At 40.9% G+C, this 17,286-nt stretch overlaps 1 protein-coding gene across 4 annotated transcripts in view; it reads left to right on the top strand.

The window, feature by feature from the left end:
- NAV2 (neuron navigator 2) overlaps positions 1-17,286 on the top strand; it is a 420,329-nt gene that overhangs the window by 317,456 nt on the left and 85,587 nt on the right. For all 4 annotated transcript variants that reach the window (XM_069804094.1, XM_069804093.1, XM_069804091.1 and 1 more), the window contains one exon: positions 13,449-13,571. In XM_069804094.1, coding sequence (XP_069660195.1) covers positions 13,449-13,571 — 123 coding nt within the window. The remainder of the gene's footprint in view (positions 1-13,448; positions 13,572-17,286) is intronic.

Here is a 17,286-nt window from a genome sequence, read left to right as displayed (position 1 = left end):
ACAGGCAAAATAAAGTCTAAAGAACAAGTTAGTGTGCAGAAATATGAACCGATAGACAATTATTAACAAGGTTTTATATCAATGTTTTGCCTCTGCCTTGATTGGAACAAGCATTTGTTCTTTGCTCCAAAGTCAGTGTTCAATTCAATGTCTCTTTCCAATTCCTTCTGGAAAGTACAGTCTTTTTTTTTTTCTTAGCTTACGTACATCAGCGTTAGATTGATGTTAAAACTGATCTTTGAGATGTAAGTGGCATATTTATTTTTGTGGCAGCCTTTTCCCTGTCAGGCTGTCTTACATCCTTTGCTTTTCTGTAATTTTTTTATAAGTGACATTTCTTGTAGCATTGGCTTATTTGGAAGATTTAGTGTCTCTTACTGAAATAGAAAGCTTGGAATCCAGCTGCTGCTTTTTCACTAACTTAACCAGTTAAGTTACGCAGCCTGGAAACGTCCATTAATTCTGTCCACTGTGAATATTTGGATGTTTTCACACTGTCTTTTTTGTAAAGCCAGACACTTTATTTTTTAATTCTTTGTTAGGGAAGCATATAGTAAAGAAGCTGATGCAAAAGCCAGTATAAAGTTTGATTTCAGATAAAGCACCAGTAACTGTTGCTGCATCAATAATGTCTATCATATCACTAAAGCGCCTCGTGTTTTCCTCAAATAAATCAACTTACACTTGAGTTTTGCAATGTTTGTTGTAGTAACAGTTATTGCTTTTCCTCTGGACTATGACTTTTATGCAGACTCATGGCTGTTATTTTGGTCTAGAATTGAGGAAGATAAATTCTGAGTAGCACCATAGTTTTTATAAAACACTTGGAGTATGAGCTGAGAAGCATCGCTGGCAGAATTGTGTCAGTTCAGGCTTCTGCTGCTCATATCCTAGAGGAGCCCCAGTCTTTGCAGATCTTTACTTAGTGAATAAAGTTCAGATTCCAGGCTGAAAAAGGAAAGAGTAAGAAAGCTGTTGAGTTTTTGAATGGTATTTCCAGAGAAATCTGTGCCTTCACTCATCTCTGTGTATCTTTTCCTTTTCTGTGTCTATCTGGTCATCCTGTAGGGTAAAAAATGGAAGTCTCCATAGTCTGAAAATACAAAAGTGGTCTTTGGATTCTGGGTCTAAGGTACTAATAATGTAATAAAATGTTTTTGCCAGTTGGTACCTCTGTCACCAAAGCTGTGAGTTATGTACCAAGAATGGTGAACGTAACATTTAGCAGAAGAGTTATACGCTCCACAACACCTCACTCCTAGTCTTGGGTGTTAGAACATCTTTAACTGAGTACCTGGCTCTTATTTCCTACTAGTTTTTAAAGGAGGGAGGTAACTTTCAGGTTTTTACTCAAATAACCAGCCACAGATTAAGAAATGAGATCTCAATTTAAAGTTCCTAGGACAAGAAGAATTATGTGAACAAATGTCTTTTTCTTTTCCGCATCTTTTGCCTTTAGCTACAGAAGCCTATTTTGCTAAGTGATGCAAGTCGGTTCATTGATTTATGTAGCACTGTGTAGTCATTGGCGAAGTTGGAAGGGCAGAATGTGTATTGTAGGTCAATCCATCATCAGAAAGATCCCGCTCCGTTTCCAGGTTGTGGGCAGGGTTTGGAGGTTGGGCGGTTTGAACATCTTCTCGTTTGCTGCGTCGGTGGGTGTTTGGAGGGAGCATTCCTGGAAGCAGCCCCACAGTGCTGGGGTTACATAGTCTGCGGAGACGAATCGTGCATGTGGATTCCCCGAGAAGGGAGTATTGCAGTATGGAATTGCAATAACAGCATTGGATATAATGAAGAGAGATAAAAAAATGAGGGTGTTGACTTTGGTGAATCTCACTGACACCTAATAATGCTGGATTACCATGTCCAGTACCAACAGATGTTTTGGTAGCCTGTTTCATAGGTTATCGTGCCCGATGTCGGTTTATTCCCAATGATAAAAAAAATAGGATAGCATTGTGTCTTTGTGGGAGAGGAGTAATGCACCGCTGAGAAATCGGAGAGGTTGCACGTAAAGAAAGCATCCGTGTGACTTGCTGCAGAGCAGCTCTCTGAGATCACTGTTAGGGCGAACAGGCCTGATGTCTCCAGAAGCTGAGTTACAGTATGTGGAAAGCAGCACAAGAGGGCATTTATAGCATGAATAGCTCTTTATTAGCTGGTATGTGTTTCACTTTGTCATTTTTCAGAATTGCTACAATCCTGCAGTCTGAAAACCTTGGATCTGTGTTTTCGTTGGCAAACTGATAGGGAAGGAAGCCAAAATATTTGTTACAGCCAAAATAAATCCAATAGCCAAGATAAACTCTTTTAGCCCTGTGATCCTGATGCTTTCTCTGAAATGTACTGGGTCATGGGAAGTTTCGTTTGGCCTTCTTTAGTAAGTCTGTTCAAGCAGAGCTCTGGCAGACACCAGGATTGCTTTCATAGGGTTAGAAGGAGTATCTTTTCCAAACGGGCAGAAAATATCTCTTAAACTAAGAAAGTCTCCGGGGGCGGATCAAAGGTAAGAAGTTGTCTTATTGTGGGAGCTAAAACATCAACCGAACGACCAAGCAGCAGGACCAGGATTTGTGCGAGGTGGGGATCCTCGCACCCAACCCAACTACCTCCCGGGGCGGTTGGCTGAGCTCCAGAGCCTCCTCGGAAAGTGGCACCTCAAAGCCCGCAATTGTCTCACCCATCCACCCCAAAGATTGTCCCAGGTGGGGACGTTAACTCTCACGGCTTTTTTGGGTTTGTTCGGAAGGTTTTGTCTGCTTCAGTCTCCCTCTAGCTACTAGCGTACGCATTCCTAAATTTCCTTTTTATCTGTCCTTGGAATGGAGCGCCAGAGCTGTTGGTCAGAAAGGCCTCTTAAAATTCTTTTCTTTTCATTTAATTAATCCTCTGCCCCTGTTTTCATTACCCTAGTGCTTTCGGCTTTCTATGCAGAATTAACAGCGTGGATATACCGATTAGTGCTGGTCACAAATTTTCTCAGGAAACGGCTTTGGGTCCACAAACACAGCTTGTCAAAACAATTCTTTGCAGAAGCACGGCTTTTTCCAGCTATGTTCCAACAAAATGTAGATTTGATGATTTGACAGCTCAGCCACCCTAGAGCCTGAACTTCGTGGCAGGGCAGATGCGAGTGGCCCCGTGCGTGGACCATGGTGTGCTGCATGCCAGGCTGGGCTTTGGGGCATGCCCAGCTCGTTCTTTTGAGAGTATCTCATTAAGAGAAGTTACCTAGTGACTCTCTCGTACCTCAATTAGCCAGCCTGGCAGTGAACTGCTCCCTCAGCTATTAGATGAGGACAGAAGGGCTCAGCCTACGTACGATGTTCAGGGGCCCTATGCTAAAATTCCCCTTGGAGCGACCTCCCATGGGTGCAGCAGCTGTTGTGGGGCAGGGGAAGACTTTTTACCGTTTTATTAACCTCCCCATTTATTTGATGCTTTGGGGATGATACATTCCCATTCCAGATCTCTGTTTTCACAACGTCTTAATGTGCCTGTGCGCGCGATGCTCACGGGATTACGATTCCTGCTTGTTTATTCAAGCCTTTGTGCTCCCCAGGGATCTTTTTGCGAGCAGGTGAATTGAGAACATGGATGAAAGGATGCAAAAAGGGAGAGCAGGTCACTCTGGGCTGGGGAATCAGGCTTAGGCTTTACCCTCTGCTTCTGCTCCGGTCGATCAAACCCACACAAAAGCATTGTGCCCTGGGTAGAAATCACCTTTGTGGTGCCGAGGCCTGTCTACCCTTGAGTAACATGGACCAAAACCATCACTGAAATAGAGTTCTCTTGTAGGCTGAAATCTAGGAGTTATATCAGTTTGGAGGCAAAGAAGAGTTTGATATGAAGAGCTGAATTTGAGGACTGATTTCACTGAATGTTGAAGTGTCATTGATATTTGTAGGATTCTTGCGGCTCAGCTGCTTGATTTTGTTCTATTCGTCAGACAGCGACGCATCTTTTTCAGATGTCAGGCTCATATGTGGCGTAACAGACCTTCACTTGGTCTGAGGTTTTAGAGAAAGGAAAGGAGGACTATGCAGTTTGCTGCTAATGAGAATTTGTTCTTGGTAACAGTAGTAAAGAGAAACCATTTCCTTCTAAGCTGTCGGCAACAGGAATGGTTGCTGCTCCAGGTAACGCATGGCTAGCTGGAAATCAAGAGTGGCTGAGCTAATCACGGTCTGAATGAGAACCTGTTCACCCTCTGCATGGATTCAATGGTAGCAATAGTCTTTTCTGACCTATTTTTTGCCGTGGTGATTACCACTGTATTTTTTCTGTACGCTTTGAGTTACAGTGGGTTAGTCATTTTGCTGGTCAGTGCTCTTTAAATGGTATGATTTTAGTGATAAGATTCCATCTAAATACAGTGGATGGGTAAAACTGCATTCCTTATATGGCTATAACACTTCAACATGACTAAGAATCATTTGGAGGTTTATTTTATTTTTCTTCTCTGTTTGAGCAGTGTTTGTTTGAACTGCCTTTTGTCTTGCTAGGACTGGATTCTTACATTTTGATCTTTTGAACGTTGCAGAATAGTAGCTATATATGGTAAATAGATAATTAACACAAATGACAAAGGGGTCAGGCAAGCAAACTCAAAATTTTGACTTTTACAAAAAGGTATTAGGAAACCTTAACCCGACTTCTTAGTAAGCGATGTTGAAACTGGTTCAGAACTAGCTTTTGGATTTGAAGTCATAGATGTCCTGGCGCTGTGAGAATGGAAAGAAAAAATGATGGCAGTGTTTAAAATAAAACAATATTCTTGTTCCAAGAACTGTACTTAAAGATCTTTACAGGAGACATGATTAGAATATTACATAAGCATTTTCAATATTGTTAATGTTGCGTGTTATTTAAAATATTCTTAAATATTGCACCCAGTTCAGGAATAGTTCTGGTGTCAGGTCCATCAATAAAACAGTTTTTGATCATTTATCATAAATGAAATCTCAGACAACATGCTCTCATAGAAGTTTTCTTGCAGTGTAGGATTCAGTATAGGAAGACATCGGAGGCATATAAGTCATAACCTTAGAGGTCAGCTGGAATCAAGCTTTTTATTCAGTATACTGCTAAAAAGGGCCACGTTGGGTCACATGTAGTGTTTGACAGTGAAACGAACTCACAAGTTGTGGTATTTTTTGCGTACTTGTACGTACTGTCAATGACTACCAAAATACCATTTAATAGCCATTATCCCACTCTGGGCTTGTTTCTGTAATAAACACCTCCACAGGGTTTGAACTGCTGTTTCAGTGCCAACAGGTTTTTGTAATTTGAGCAAAAGGACAGCCTCTGAAGGACAAAATATGGTCCTGCTCTGGGGCTAGCCAGTAGAGGGAGATGCAATCATACACAGTTTGTCGATGTGGATCATCTGCAGGAAAGGAGTAGGCATGAGGGAGTGGAAAGTCTCTGTGGAGTGAATCTTCCTCCGCTGCTGACCTTGCTGAGAACCTGTGGAGAAGCAGCACTCCCTTGTTACTACTCCTTCGTCCCGTGTCATTCCTCTCCCTAACAAAATTGAAGAGGACGACACAAAACGGATCACTTATTCTATAGCTTATTTCTATGATTTTCATTGAAATAGATTCTGAGAAAGGATTTAGGCATTGAAATCAAACGTGGTACATGCAAAACCCTGTTGATCAGCAGCCTGATTCTGGTAGATCTTCAGCTTGCTCCAGCCTGGCCACCCGTGCTTGGTGGGTGTGATCGTTGTCCTCCCTTAAGTAATTAGTTTCCACCCGTGTTTCACTGGGGTCCAGAGTGACATCTGCACACCTGAGAGGATTGACCTCTTGGGTGTTTTCCAGTCCTGTCTACCTCATTTTGACAGGTTACCATCTCTGGTCACCTCTCCCAGGATGGGTCATCCATTTTATGTTAGCGAATGACAGGGTAAACTTCAGAAACCAGCAGGGAATTGCAACCCCAGGGCTTAATCCTTCCTCCTTCGAAGTGCCGTAATGGCTGTGCTGTGATTTACTCTCCTTCATACGGGTGACCCTTCCAGCGTAGTGACCCATTTGGGTTTCACTGCCCACTGGCCCAGCTTCAGCAAGTTGGATGCCTGATGCCCTTTTCCACCCTCTGGAGAGCATTTAGTCTGGCTGTCAGACAAATTCTTCTGTGAGATTTTAATCCTCTCAGAGAAGGGAGCAATTTTTTTGTTGTTGTTAATTACCCTTTTGTGCTTTCGTACCTTTAATGTGGGTGTGCTGGACATAGATTGGGGCTAGAGAGGCTTTGCCATAGACCCCAGACTTAACATCTGCCGTGCCCTGACTCCTGCATACAGGCAATGCTCGCAGCTCTGAGCCAAGGCCTCTACATCACACAATTTAGGATTGACTTCTAAGTTAATCTAATGTTCTCACCAGATGATTTCTGAGCAGGTTTAGTTCAAAGATATAATTTGGGAAAAATGTGGGAAATGTCAATAAATATAGTTAAGTGAAATTGCATCTTAAAAATAATTAAGCTTTTACTGGTCATTTGGTTACAAGGGGAAAGATTCTTCTAATCCTAATGAAGTCCTAATGCTCTAAGGAAGACCTCGCGTCTCTTAGCAAAGTCATTGAAGAGCCACTGCCCAAATTCCTCTGTGAAATCTGGGGAGGATCTGTCCTAGTCTCTTCCCATGAGTTTTCTCAGGTCTTGCTATCTTCTTGTACATATGTTAATCACCTGGCTTCTTTGAAGTCTGCTTTGGGGACTGTTAATAGTTAATATTGGCATTTAAAGTCTCATTGCCGTAGCCAGAGTCCTCTTTCAAGATGCAGCGCTTCATTCATTTCTGAAGGGCCGTTCAGCTCCAAGATAGATGAAGAGGAATAAGTAAAGTTTTAACCTGTCCTTTCTTCTCATTAACAGCCTAAAGAAAGGGAGAGAAATTGAGGCAAGCAAGGAGAACATAAAATAATATTTATATTTAATATAAAAATATCAATATAATCTTATTCTACTAACCCTAGCTTTTGAAAGTCCAGCTACCTTAAATGGATGCTTTTCAGTGCCTAATCCGTGTCGTCATCTTGAATGGGCTGACTAGATTTGTAAAAGAATTTTAAAAGCAGTGGTGGAGCAAGCCTTTTCCCTGAGAGGAAGGTGATTTTAACCTTAAGGTGCACTTGGCAGACAGGCTGAGTGAGTGTTGGAAAGAGGATCATATAGTAGAAAAGTCTCCTCTGGAACAGGAATGGATGCAGTGATTCGAGGGATGCTTTCTTTTGATGTAATTTTCTTCTCTTACATACTGACGGTTTCTTTTAAACTACATCTAAGGCTGCTCATTCCACAGGAAACCAGTTTCTTCAGACCCTCGATGAGAAACCATTGTCCTGGAAGGAACAGCTGTGGGGGCACGTATGAGATTTGACTCGTAGTGGCAGCAGCCTCTCAAGTCCCTTCCTGGCTATGCTGTTCTTGGAATTCCTTCCCTTAGCAAATGCAAGTTTTATAGTAACAAGCCTGCAGACTTCTTGAAAGGGAGACCCAGCTGAGAAGACAGGTAGAAATAAATTTAGCCCTGAGCAGCAGTGCCCCAAAATTGCTATCTGATGGCTCCTGAATGACTTATGTGCCAGGCAGTTTAATTACATCTCCAAATAGAAAAGTACTGATTTCACAGAAGCCACTTCTTTCTGTACATTTCTTCTTTTTTCCCCAGAAAAAGCTCTGGGGATTAAGTAGTTAACGGGGGTGAACTTGTTTTGCCTCTAGACTAGTTTGGACTGTGTGAGTAAGCAGCTACCATTCACGTTATTAGAGATTTACAGGTGAGCAGTTTCTCCAAGTAAACTATGAAACTAAAATATCCTTATTAAGTTTTGCATAATCTCATTTTTCCTGTCTTACCCATTGGTGGAACAGGCATCTCCTTCTTCCCAGCGGTGATTAGGATTTTTGAGACTGCAAGTCATTTATGGTTTTGGGGGGTTTACTCCATGTTTGGGTTTGAGCATCTTCAAACCAATTCATACTTCATTCATTAGTACGTTAATTGCAAATAGTCACTGATTATTAGTAAAAGTCTATTAATTTATAAACTGTAGGCTGCCTTAAATATAAAATTGAATTTTAAATGAAATGAGCGATAGGTTCGTGCTTCTATGAACCTGAAACCGAATATTTGATCTAATGTTAGGGATTTGGGCATTGTATTAGCAGTCCCAACCTGAAAGCTGGGGACCTAATCCTGTTCCTGAACGCCTTTGTTGACATTCGCGTGGGTCAAAGAATGGCATTTAAACCAGCCGCAGGCTTGTAGACAGGGTAGACGCGCAACCCTTTGGTTATAGAGGTATCAAGTACTGTGCCGAAGCAGTGGGCATTGTAACGGAGAGTGGTCAGGCAAGAGTAATGGGTGAAAGACTTTGGGGGCGAAACATGGGGAAAGATCATATGGTCTAATTCCAATGTCATGATGGAAAATGCAGACCAAATTTATGCTAAACTGAGAAATTTGGGGTTGTCATCATCCTGCCGTTAGGCTAGCATTCCTTTTTAAGTCGGATTTAGAACATATTCCTGGTTGCAGTAACAGGATCCTTTCGATTACATTTATCATATTTCAGAAACAGCAGTGGAGAATTTTCTGCCGTTGTTTTTTAGCGACTGGCAAAGTTAGAGTCCCTCTTTGAAACTCAAAGCTTGTTAAGCCTCTTGATCTCATTTAACTGACTGTAATGACGAGGCAGGTAAAGCCTACGAAAATAAACATTTAAAGGAAAACATTAAGGATAACAGTGTTATTGCTGCGGCTACAAGAGAACGCCTTTGTGTATCAAAGAGGATGTTGATGCACGGAATAATCCAAAAGCTGTAATTCCTACAAGCTTTTTGTTTCTTCAAGTTTCAAGCACTTGGGTTGCTGGGCAAGTCTTCTGCCAGGAGGCACCTGGGCAGCTATTTCCAAACTAAGCTTGAATGCAAAGCGCCAAGAGGAAGGCGGGAGCACCTGGGATGCCAGAGTCAGCTCCGGGTTTGGGGCACGTTGCTGCTCTCCTGCTTGTGGGTTTTGGGATTACGGAGCCACGCGATGTTGAGCAGGTCAGGTAGGCTTGCCTGGTCTGTTGTGTGCTGCTGATTTACCTGCTGCTCCTCCTTTTCCTAATACTTAAGAATGCCTGTCCTTCGGCTATCTCTTTTCAAAATTGGAAAATTCATATTCATACATTAAGGAGTGAAATGAATATATATGAAGTGGTAGAGTTGTCAGACCATAAAAGTAGGTGTGCTGTTGGCTGGCTGTATGCGTGGGTAAGTAGGGAGTGTGGACAGAAGTCAAGTGACTCAGACTGCTGGGTTTTACTGATCCCTGGCATAACCCGTTCCTGTTTCCTCAGCGTGCCTTTCAGGAAAGGGAAATAAATCACTTCAGCATCAGAAATACCCTAAAAATACTGCGCTTGGAAGGACTTATTACGGTATTCAGAATTTCAGAGGCACAGAAAGGGTGTATTTGGCTAAAGAAAAGAGACGTTTCAAGGTCCTGGTTGTCCAGGGAACTCCAAAGCAAATTACTTTATGCCTGTAATACAGGGCAGGGAGCCACTTTCTTATAGAAAAAAAGTGTCACTTAGAAAGTGGGCTGTAAGTTCCAGTTGTGTGTTAGAAGTGCATAATACTGCTCTTGTTTAACCTGAACCTTTTCACATTCAAAGAAGTTTGGTTAATTTGGTTTCCTTGCTGATGAAGAGTAAAACTGTAGAGATGAATATTGAGCATTAATTTCCGAAAAGATTAGAAACGCCTTTTAACCAATGTCATCGCTGTCCATTCATTACGCGTTACTATGTTCGACTTCATTAAAGGCAGTCATTCCCCGTTGGCTGTTGGTACCATTCCTAAAGCATCTGAGCTATTAAATTTTTTTGAACATGTAGAATTTACCCATCTGTATAAAAGTCGCAGAGTCTGGATGCTACGCTTTTTCCCAGATCATACGTTTAAACTTTCTCTTATTTTGGGGCAAGTAGAAAAATACTTCAAAGTTCTTGGTTTTGCACTGAATGTGTTTGTAGAGTTCTTGGGATTCATGAATCTAGCAAGGCATCTAGTACAAATTTGTCAGGTTTTTTAATAAGAAAGTCAACAAAATTGTACCTCATCAATAACTGGCCTAATACGATAGTTTGGACTACAACGGGTCGTTGCAGAGGAGAGGCTAGTATACTGGCATTCCGCATTGTGTAGATCTACGATAGGGCAATAAATTCAGATAGCCTTGAGTACTGTTAGAATTATACACAGGCAGGATAATATTTCCTGGTTTTATTCCTCCCTGAGTAAAAGTTTATAAGATTGTCTTTAGAAAAATATACCTTCATTATATTCTCCTTTCTCATAAAGCAAAAATCTGCAGCAATAGTGATGTTGTATTTATAAAGGCAAGATGGTTTCTGAGAGGCAGGGCAGTTTGAAGGGATGGAGAGGAAGGAAAAGAAAGGAACGGCTGGAGGTTTGTGGCACCGGTCACTTTTAATCTCCTCTGTACTAACCAATGGATAGTAGAGAATTTTTTTTGTTCATTTATTTTAAAGTGTATTTATTGTAGATGTGTTTTTTTCTCCACAGAATTTAGAAACCAGTACCTTTCCTTCTTCTTTTCACCTCCCTGTTGCATGCAGGACTTCAGGCATCATTGGTTTTGGCACCTTTTTGGAATTAAACATTCCGGGGGAGAGGACGTGGCGTGTAATAAAAATAAGATATAAACCTTTCAGTCTGTGATTACACAAACCTGTTTCAAAATACAAAAATCCATCTTGTGTTGTTCTGGCATGTAAGAAACTTGTCCTATTGGTATAGCGGGTAAAAGTCGTCGTCTGTGTCTGTGCTTTTTTACGGGGTCTCGGTTAGAAAAACTCACGATCTAGTTGCCAAAGGTGCCAAAGGCATCCGGCTTCCATTGACTTCTGTAAGATTTACGAGTGCTGAAAACCAATGAAAATCTGACCGTTAGTTTTCAGTTAGATGCAACTGCAGAATTCTTCTAACCTATCAGCTTGCTGAGCTTCTGCGTAGAGGGTGGAATCTGTTGATGCTAGTGAAAAGGCTTTCCACTGATTTCAGCATGGCTGACTCTTAAGTGTAATACATTTCATTTCACATATTCTCCATAATAAGCATGGAGAACAATCTATTTTAGCTGTAGATGATCTTTTTTATCAAAGGACTAGTCATATGCCAGAAATCTGACGGCGAAGCCCAAAGCTGCATTTTCCAGTATGTGTGCAATGGGTATTCATACAGAAACATGTTTCATGTGCAGACAAGTATCTGCAATAAACCAATTAGCGTATGTACATTAGATGTTTTTGCAAAATGCTGTTTGCATGTTTGAATAACAATATGGTCTTAAGCTCCACTTTTCCTTTCCTTCCCTTTCTTTTATTTTAGTGGCTTAAGGAAAAAAATATTCTTCCACGATAAAATATTTATAAACTATGTCAAACAAAAGTTGGAATGCTAGACCTAAGGCGAATCCCACGTGGGTTACAGTGCAACTGCTCCTCGTGCTTTTTACAGTCTTTGTTTATGAGTTTGGAGAATCGTGTCCCCACAGATTTGCTGAACGGAGAATACTCTTGTGTCTGACCTGGCGGGCTTAGCAACCTCTTTGTTAGACTCCCCAGAGAGACTCCTCAGTCCTTCCTGGGAAGGCCCCGTACAGATTTATCCATCTAACTGAAAAGCTAACCAGCAGATTGTGCAAGGCTTCTTGACTCTTTACCGTCCCGTTTTTGTAAAAGTAGCAGTCGAATTTGACTTGGGTAAAGTACATCTGCTGCAGTACCGCCTCGCCAGCAGAGGCATCGCTGGCTGCAGCTAGGAGCATCTGTCCTTTCTCGCTGCGGATGAGGGTGCCTCGCTGTTAGGGAAAAAGCTCTGTGTCCTCTTAAGCAAGAGGAAGGTGTCCTGTGTATCTGGATATTATTCTGTGGGCTGCTGTCGAGTTGCTAAGAGTGGCTAAAGGATTGAGAGGATACAACCCCACCAACTCCAAACTCGGTGAGGTATGTTACACGTCCAGCGGTATGGCAGAGACAGCGGCCGTATTGCTGGAGTTGTTAAAGTTATTTCAGTCTCAGCTGTGTGAAAACCTTTATGGCGTGTTTACACAACTGTCGGCGCTGCTCGCATACGTGGGCTGACGAGCTGGTGGTGGTAGCACAGAGCTTGCTCCGTGCCAGCGTCTTGAGAGGCGAATGGGACTTGCCTTTCTAGTTTAAAGCTAGCTCGTATATACCTGTAGTCAGAAATACTTTAAGAAACGAAGCTAAACCAAGAGAAAAATTATCCTGTTTTATTTTGACACTTGGAACTTGTTTACCTACTACTGTCGTGAAATGCCACAAAATATTGTAAAACGTTATTGAGATATTGATGTAGGGCAGCTTGTTGAGGAAGCTATTCAAGAAGGGGAGACTGGAGTGACTTCTTAATTTCAGCATTAATATATTCAAAGATTTTATTCGTAAACTAAACCAAAGTGCTGGGTATTTGTAAAGTTTTTAGAACTTTCTTTTTCGGTTACCCCCCCGTCCTGAAGTTACATTACGTGATGGCTATTGCTGTCTGTATCGGTACAGACTTCAGCAAAAATGCTGGATGACGCAACCTGAGTTATCGTGAGGAGTTGTTCCTGGTGATCAACAACTTCTATCCATTCTTGTCCACCATGTGTCATTTCTGTTCAATTTAAGATTCATTTTTTATTTGTCTAAACTAGAAGGTAAGAAATATGCTATCTTAGTAATTTGTGAAGTATCATATATATGCCTGGCACTTATTAATATCCAAGAATAGTAATACTTTCTAAATGCAGATGTCTCTAGGTCACAGTTGCAGACGGAGTACAGCGTAGGAGCCAAAATAAGGTTGAAAAAACTTTTCATTCATGCTGCAACTTTGATTTCTCGCAGTAAATCTTGGGATACTCATTGTTCGTGGATCATTGACAAAATCTAGGATGAATTCAACGTGATTTTTGCAGTTAACTTGCAAAAGGTTTGAGATTTCAATTGTGTTGTCTTAGCCCACACAAAATAGGTCAGGATGGTAGCCATGCATTTTTGGGGCAGGAAGGGATCATTAATGATAGCATTCACAAATATTAAATTACTTCTATCTAGGCATCCTTAATGAAATTTAAGTAGTATTCCTTTGTCACAGTTACACTGAAATTCAATTCTTGTTGATGAGAGAGAGTGCAAGATGTGATGGAGAGCAATGAGAGGCAAAAAATATCTCTGATCTAATCAAGAATAAAGTTTTCTTTGCTTCATATTCTGAGTAATATTCGTAACTTGAAAGTGGGGAAATTGCAATATACAGTTAAAAACATGCAAACGATAGGAGCTACAATAGCTAAAAGTCTTATTGTTTTCCTAAACGTGACATTTTGTTTTGCTGTTTTAAAGGTATATGACCGATGGTGGTCTGGGCCTCTACACTCGAAGGCTAAACCGGCTGCCTGATGGCATGGCTGCGGTGCGGGAGACGATGCAGCGGAATACTTCACTGGGACTCGGAGATGCTGACAGGTAAAGTCTCATCCAGCAAATGCTCACACGTAGCGGCGCATTTGATTCACGCTCTATCTAATGCGTGTGGGATCTCTAAGATTAAATAGCTTTGGGAATTCAGATACTGAACACGTGGATATAAGCTTCTCCAGAGCATTTTAGGATTTATGTTCACGGAGATGTCAGGATAAATACTGACTTTATGTCTTCTGATTGCTTTGCTGAAATCTCACCTGGGTTTTTGCGGACAGGACGCAACACAAGAAAATGTAAAACTTCTATTTTCGTAGTGTTTGAAATAAAAGAGATTTTCACTGATTCTTCCAAGTCCAGTGATTCAGTGTAAACGATCAGGGCCAAAGATCAAGAATTAGGGGACTAAAAATCCATAATTTATGGGAGTGCGATCATAAAGGAAGCTGGGGAGGTGGACAGGAATGAGACTTACATTCTGTTAGAGCTGAGATAAATGGGTTAAATACTTTTGCTTTTAATGGCGTCAGCCTATAGCTGCTTCTTTCCCTTCCAAACCCAAAGCCTGGTAAGTGTTACTGTTGATGTAGGAAGTGAACCGTATCCTTTTTCTTCCAGGAGGGGCCTCTAAGTATAAAACACAGATTTTGAGTTACAGGTTTGAAGCAATTTCTGAACTAAAGGTTTTTTTCTCTTTTTGTTTTGTTATTGATAAGTCTTTGCTGGGACATAATGCAGTTGACTGAGTTCGATATGACTGTTATTTTCTTGATAGCGATGAATGGATTACTAAGGAAATACAAGTGATGGAGAATCTAGCCTTGTTTTCAAAGCAAGCCATACTAAATTTGCTTTGGTGTTCTCTTGATATTAGTAAAGAGCAGGATGGTAAGTCTAAACAAAAGAACTAAAACCTCTCAGAGAATCTCAGCTCAGTTTCAATTACTAAGTCAACATATGCTTGCCAGCTGTAAAATATGCCTGGATTTTTCAGGAGCTTGTATCTCTTTCTGAAATTTGCAACTTGAAACCCGTACTCGGCCAACAGCACTCGCTCCTGTTTGACTGTGGGTGAAGGCATTGCCGCCTGGTGATGCGACTGAAGACTAATCGAGTATCACCCTCATCCGTTGCTGTGGCTTCTGAACATTGCCACATTAGTAAAAGCTATCTATTTACAACACAGAAGTGGTCTAATATAAATTATATTATTGTTTAAGTAATGAGTCAGCCTTCTGGAGAGCTAGTGATGCATTCCTCGTCATTGATTCCTTCTCCCGTCCTGTATTTTCTGTGCTTGCAACACTTTTTCTTGGTATGTAAATTATTCTCTCATTTTATTTGCTAAGCTCCTTCCCTGAAGACACCACACATCAGGAGCAATTACGTACGTTCAACAAGAGAGTTTATTTGTGCGTTCAAATATATTCCACTTAGAATGGGATCGTGACACGCTGAAATGCAATCCTTAGGTTATGTCAATTGTTTCAGCTTTGAAAAGTCATTCTTTCAGTTCACATGGAGGGGACGGACTTTACACACAATAAAGACTCTGTATGGCCAGCCATTTAGCTGCAACACGGGATCACAGAAGAATTACCCGTGGTCTCAGAGTTGGTGACATTATTATGTGTTGTTTTGATTTAGTCTTTTCTATTTCGAATGTGAGCCTACTCACCTTACGCAGGAGATCAGACTTCTCTAACAATGGGGCAGTGATTTAAAAATAGCTCCTCTTTGGTTGCTGGGTGATCGTGATGTGCAGTTTAAACAAAAAATTAATCTTGGTTTGAGCAGCAGTTTTCCAGGGTGAAAGTTGGCATAAGGAAGAGGAGTTGAATAAAACGGTGCAGTAAAGAATCACTTTCTTCATTCTGTGAACGGAGGCAGCAAGCAGGACTGCTGAGTTGCTATATTGGTACACCTAGAAAACGTATGAAGATTACATTTAACTCGTTCAAAGCAGATGTTGGCTGAATGCATGGGAGAATGAGCGTGAAAGGCTATGAACCTTTGAGTACAAGGTTAATCATTAAAAAGTTATCAGAGGCATTTTTGCAATATGCTTACTTGTTTGGTTTCTTGTGTTATTAATTGTAGAAGTTTAGTCGTGAAGCTTTTACTCGTTGGCTCTCGTAACGTAAAGCACAGACCTTAGAAGGTACATTTTCCCCTGCAGCAGGGAAATCCAAACAAGGCAATTTCATTTAATGCTTGATTGCAAGGTTAATGGAATCATTGCACAACACAGCTGAGCTTATTTATGCACTTCAAGACAATTTGCGTTTGCATAGAACAAAGGCATTTTTAATGAAAAAAGGCATTAGAAATGCCTTTTTATTTAGTTTCTGTTTTTTTTTTTTTTTAAGGTTGCAAATTAGCCACCTATGGTTTTGTCTCTTCTATATATATGGACTTGGTGTGTACCATCTGGTTATTTCAGTTGATTTCACATTGTCAGGCGCAGCTGTTTGGTCTGACACTAAACTCTGCCCTTACTTTCATATATGTAACTTGCATTTATGAATACATATAGATAAGAGGGAAGAAATTCAAAACTTAGATTTGAGTAAATGTTTCTGTAATTGCTTACTTGTTATAACCTATTATTTAGAGAAGATAATTCAGACGTGTGCTGATTTACCATATTCTTGTGAATAGGACGGGAGACTATGTTAATGAATGTGAGCTTGTCAAGAGTAACTTTAATTATGTTATTAGGGAAATATCGATATGACTTTTAAAAAAATCCTCAGTGATGCAGTGCTTAAATAACTACTTCCAAGCACGATTAACTTGGATTGTTTCACTTTTACATTTTAGTTTGAGGTTGCGTGAATTACATGTCTTTGCATAAGGGTGTAAGGCATAAAAAGGTCTTCCCAGCTTCTGACTATAAGGACCCATCTCCTCAGAGAGCAGGTTGCGTTGTCTTGGTACTTCCAACAGCTTTGGCATTGGTCGACCGTAGGTAAAACACGGCTCAGGTGTGGAGCATGCTCTTCAAGAGTGTTCCTGTATCATGGTTCAGATCTATGATGACTAGAATGACAGTCTCGTCACGCTCTTAGTTAAAAACAAGACCGTATTCAGTTTAACTCTTAGAAGGACTTGTGACCGAAGCTGGCTCCTGGCAGTCGGCAGCGTTTCCTGCTTTTGGCAAGATTTTTCGGTAATCCCAGAGGAGGCTGGAACCAGGAGAGAAGGTGGACAGGAAAGAAGGATTGGAAGTGAAACAGAAACGGAGCAGAAAGCCAGAGGACATGCCATGCAGAGCAGGGATTTATCACTGTTAATAAGAATGTTACCGAGTGCAGATTTTTTTCAGGTGCTATGATTTATAGTAATTTCTACAAATGGTAAAAATCACAGCTTTCAAAAATAGCTGAAGAGTAGTGTTTTGCTGTTATTTTGCATTTTATAAAAACAGATTAAGGTTATTTATGTGTCTCTTGGCTCAGGTAGTAGACAACACTTCATGTTCATTCGTGGAGTAAAACCCTTTGACTGGAGTTTAAATTCACTAACTGCAATTTAATTTCTTAAATCCTGCTACAGTGATAGATTACTGAAAAGACGGGTTAGTGTTCAGTGCTGGAGGGAGATTGTTGGACTGCCTTCATAACCATGGGAACTTGGATCACACTTCAGAAGAGCTGAAAAGCAAGTTGAAGCAAGTCATCAAGTTGGGGGCAATATTGGCCTGTTCTGAAAAGTAGGGAGAGAAGGAGATGTCACTGCTTTTGGAAGAAGGCAAATT

Source organism: Haliaeetus albicilla, chromosome 16, assembly GCF_947461875.1.
Source record: "Haliaeetus albicilla chromosome 16, bHalAlb1.1, whole genome shotgun sequence".
In the NCBI taxonomy this organism is placed as follows: Eukaryota; Metazoa; Chordata; class Aves; order Accipitriformes; family Accipitridae; genus Haliaeetus; species Haliaeetus albicilla.
Note: the sequence above shows the minus strand (reverse complement) of the source record. Positions and strands in the feature narration are given on the sequence as shown.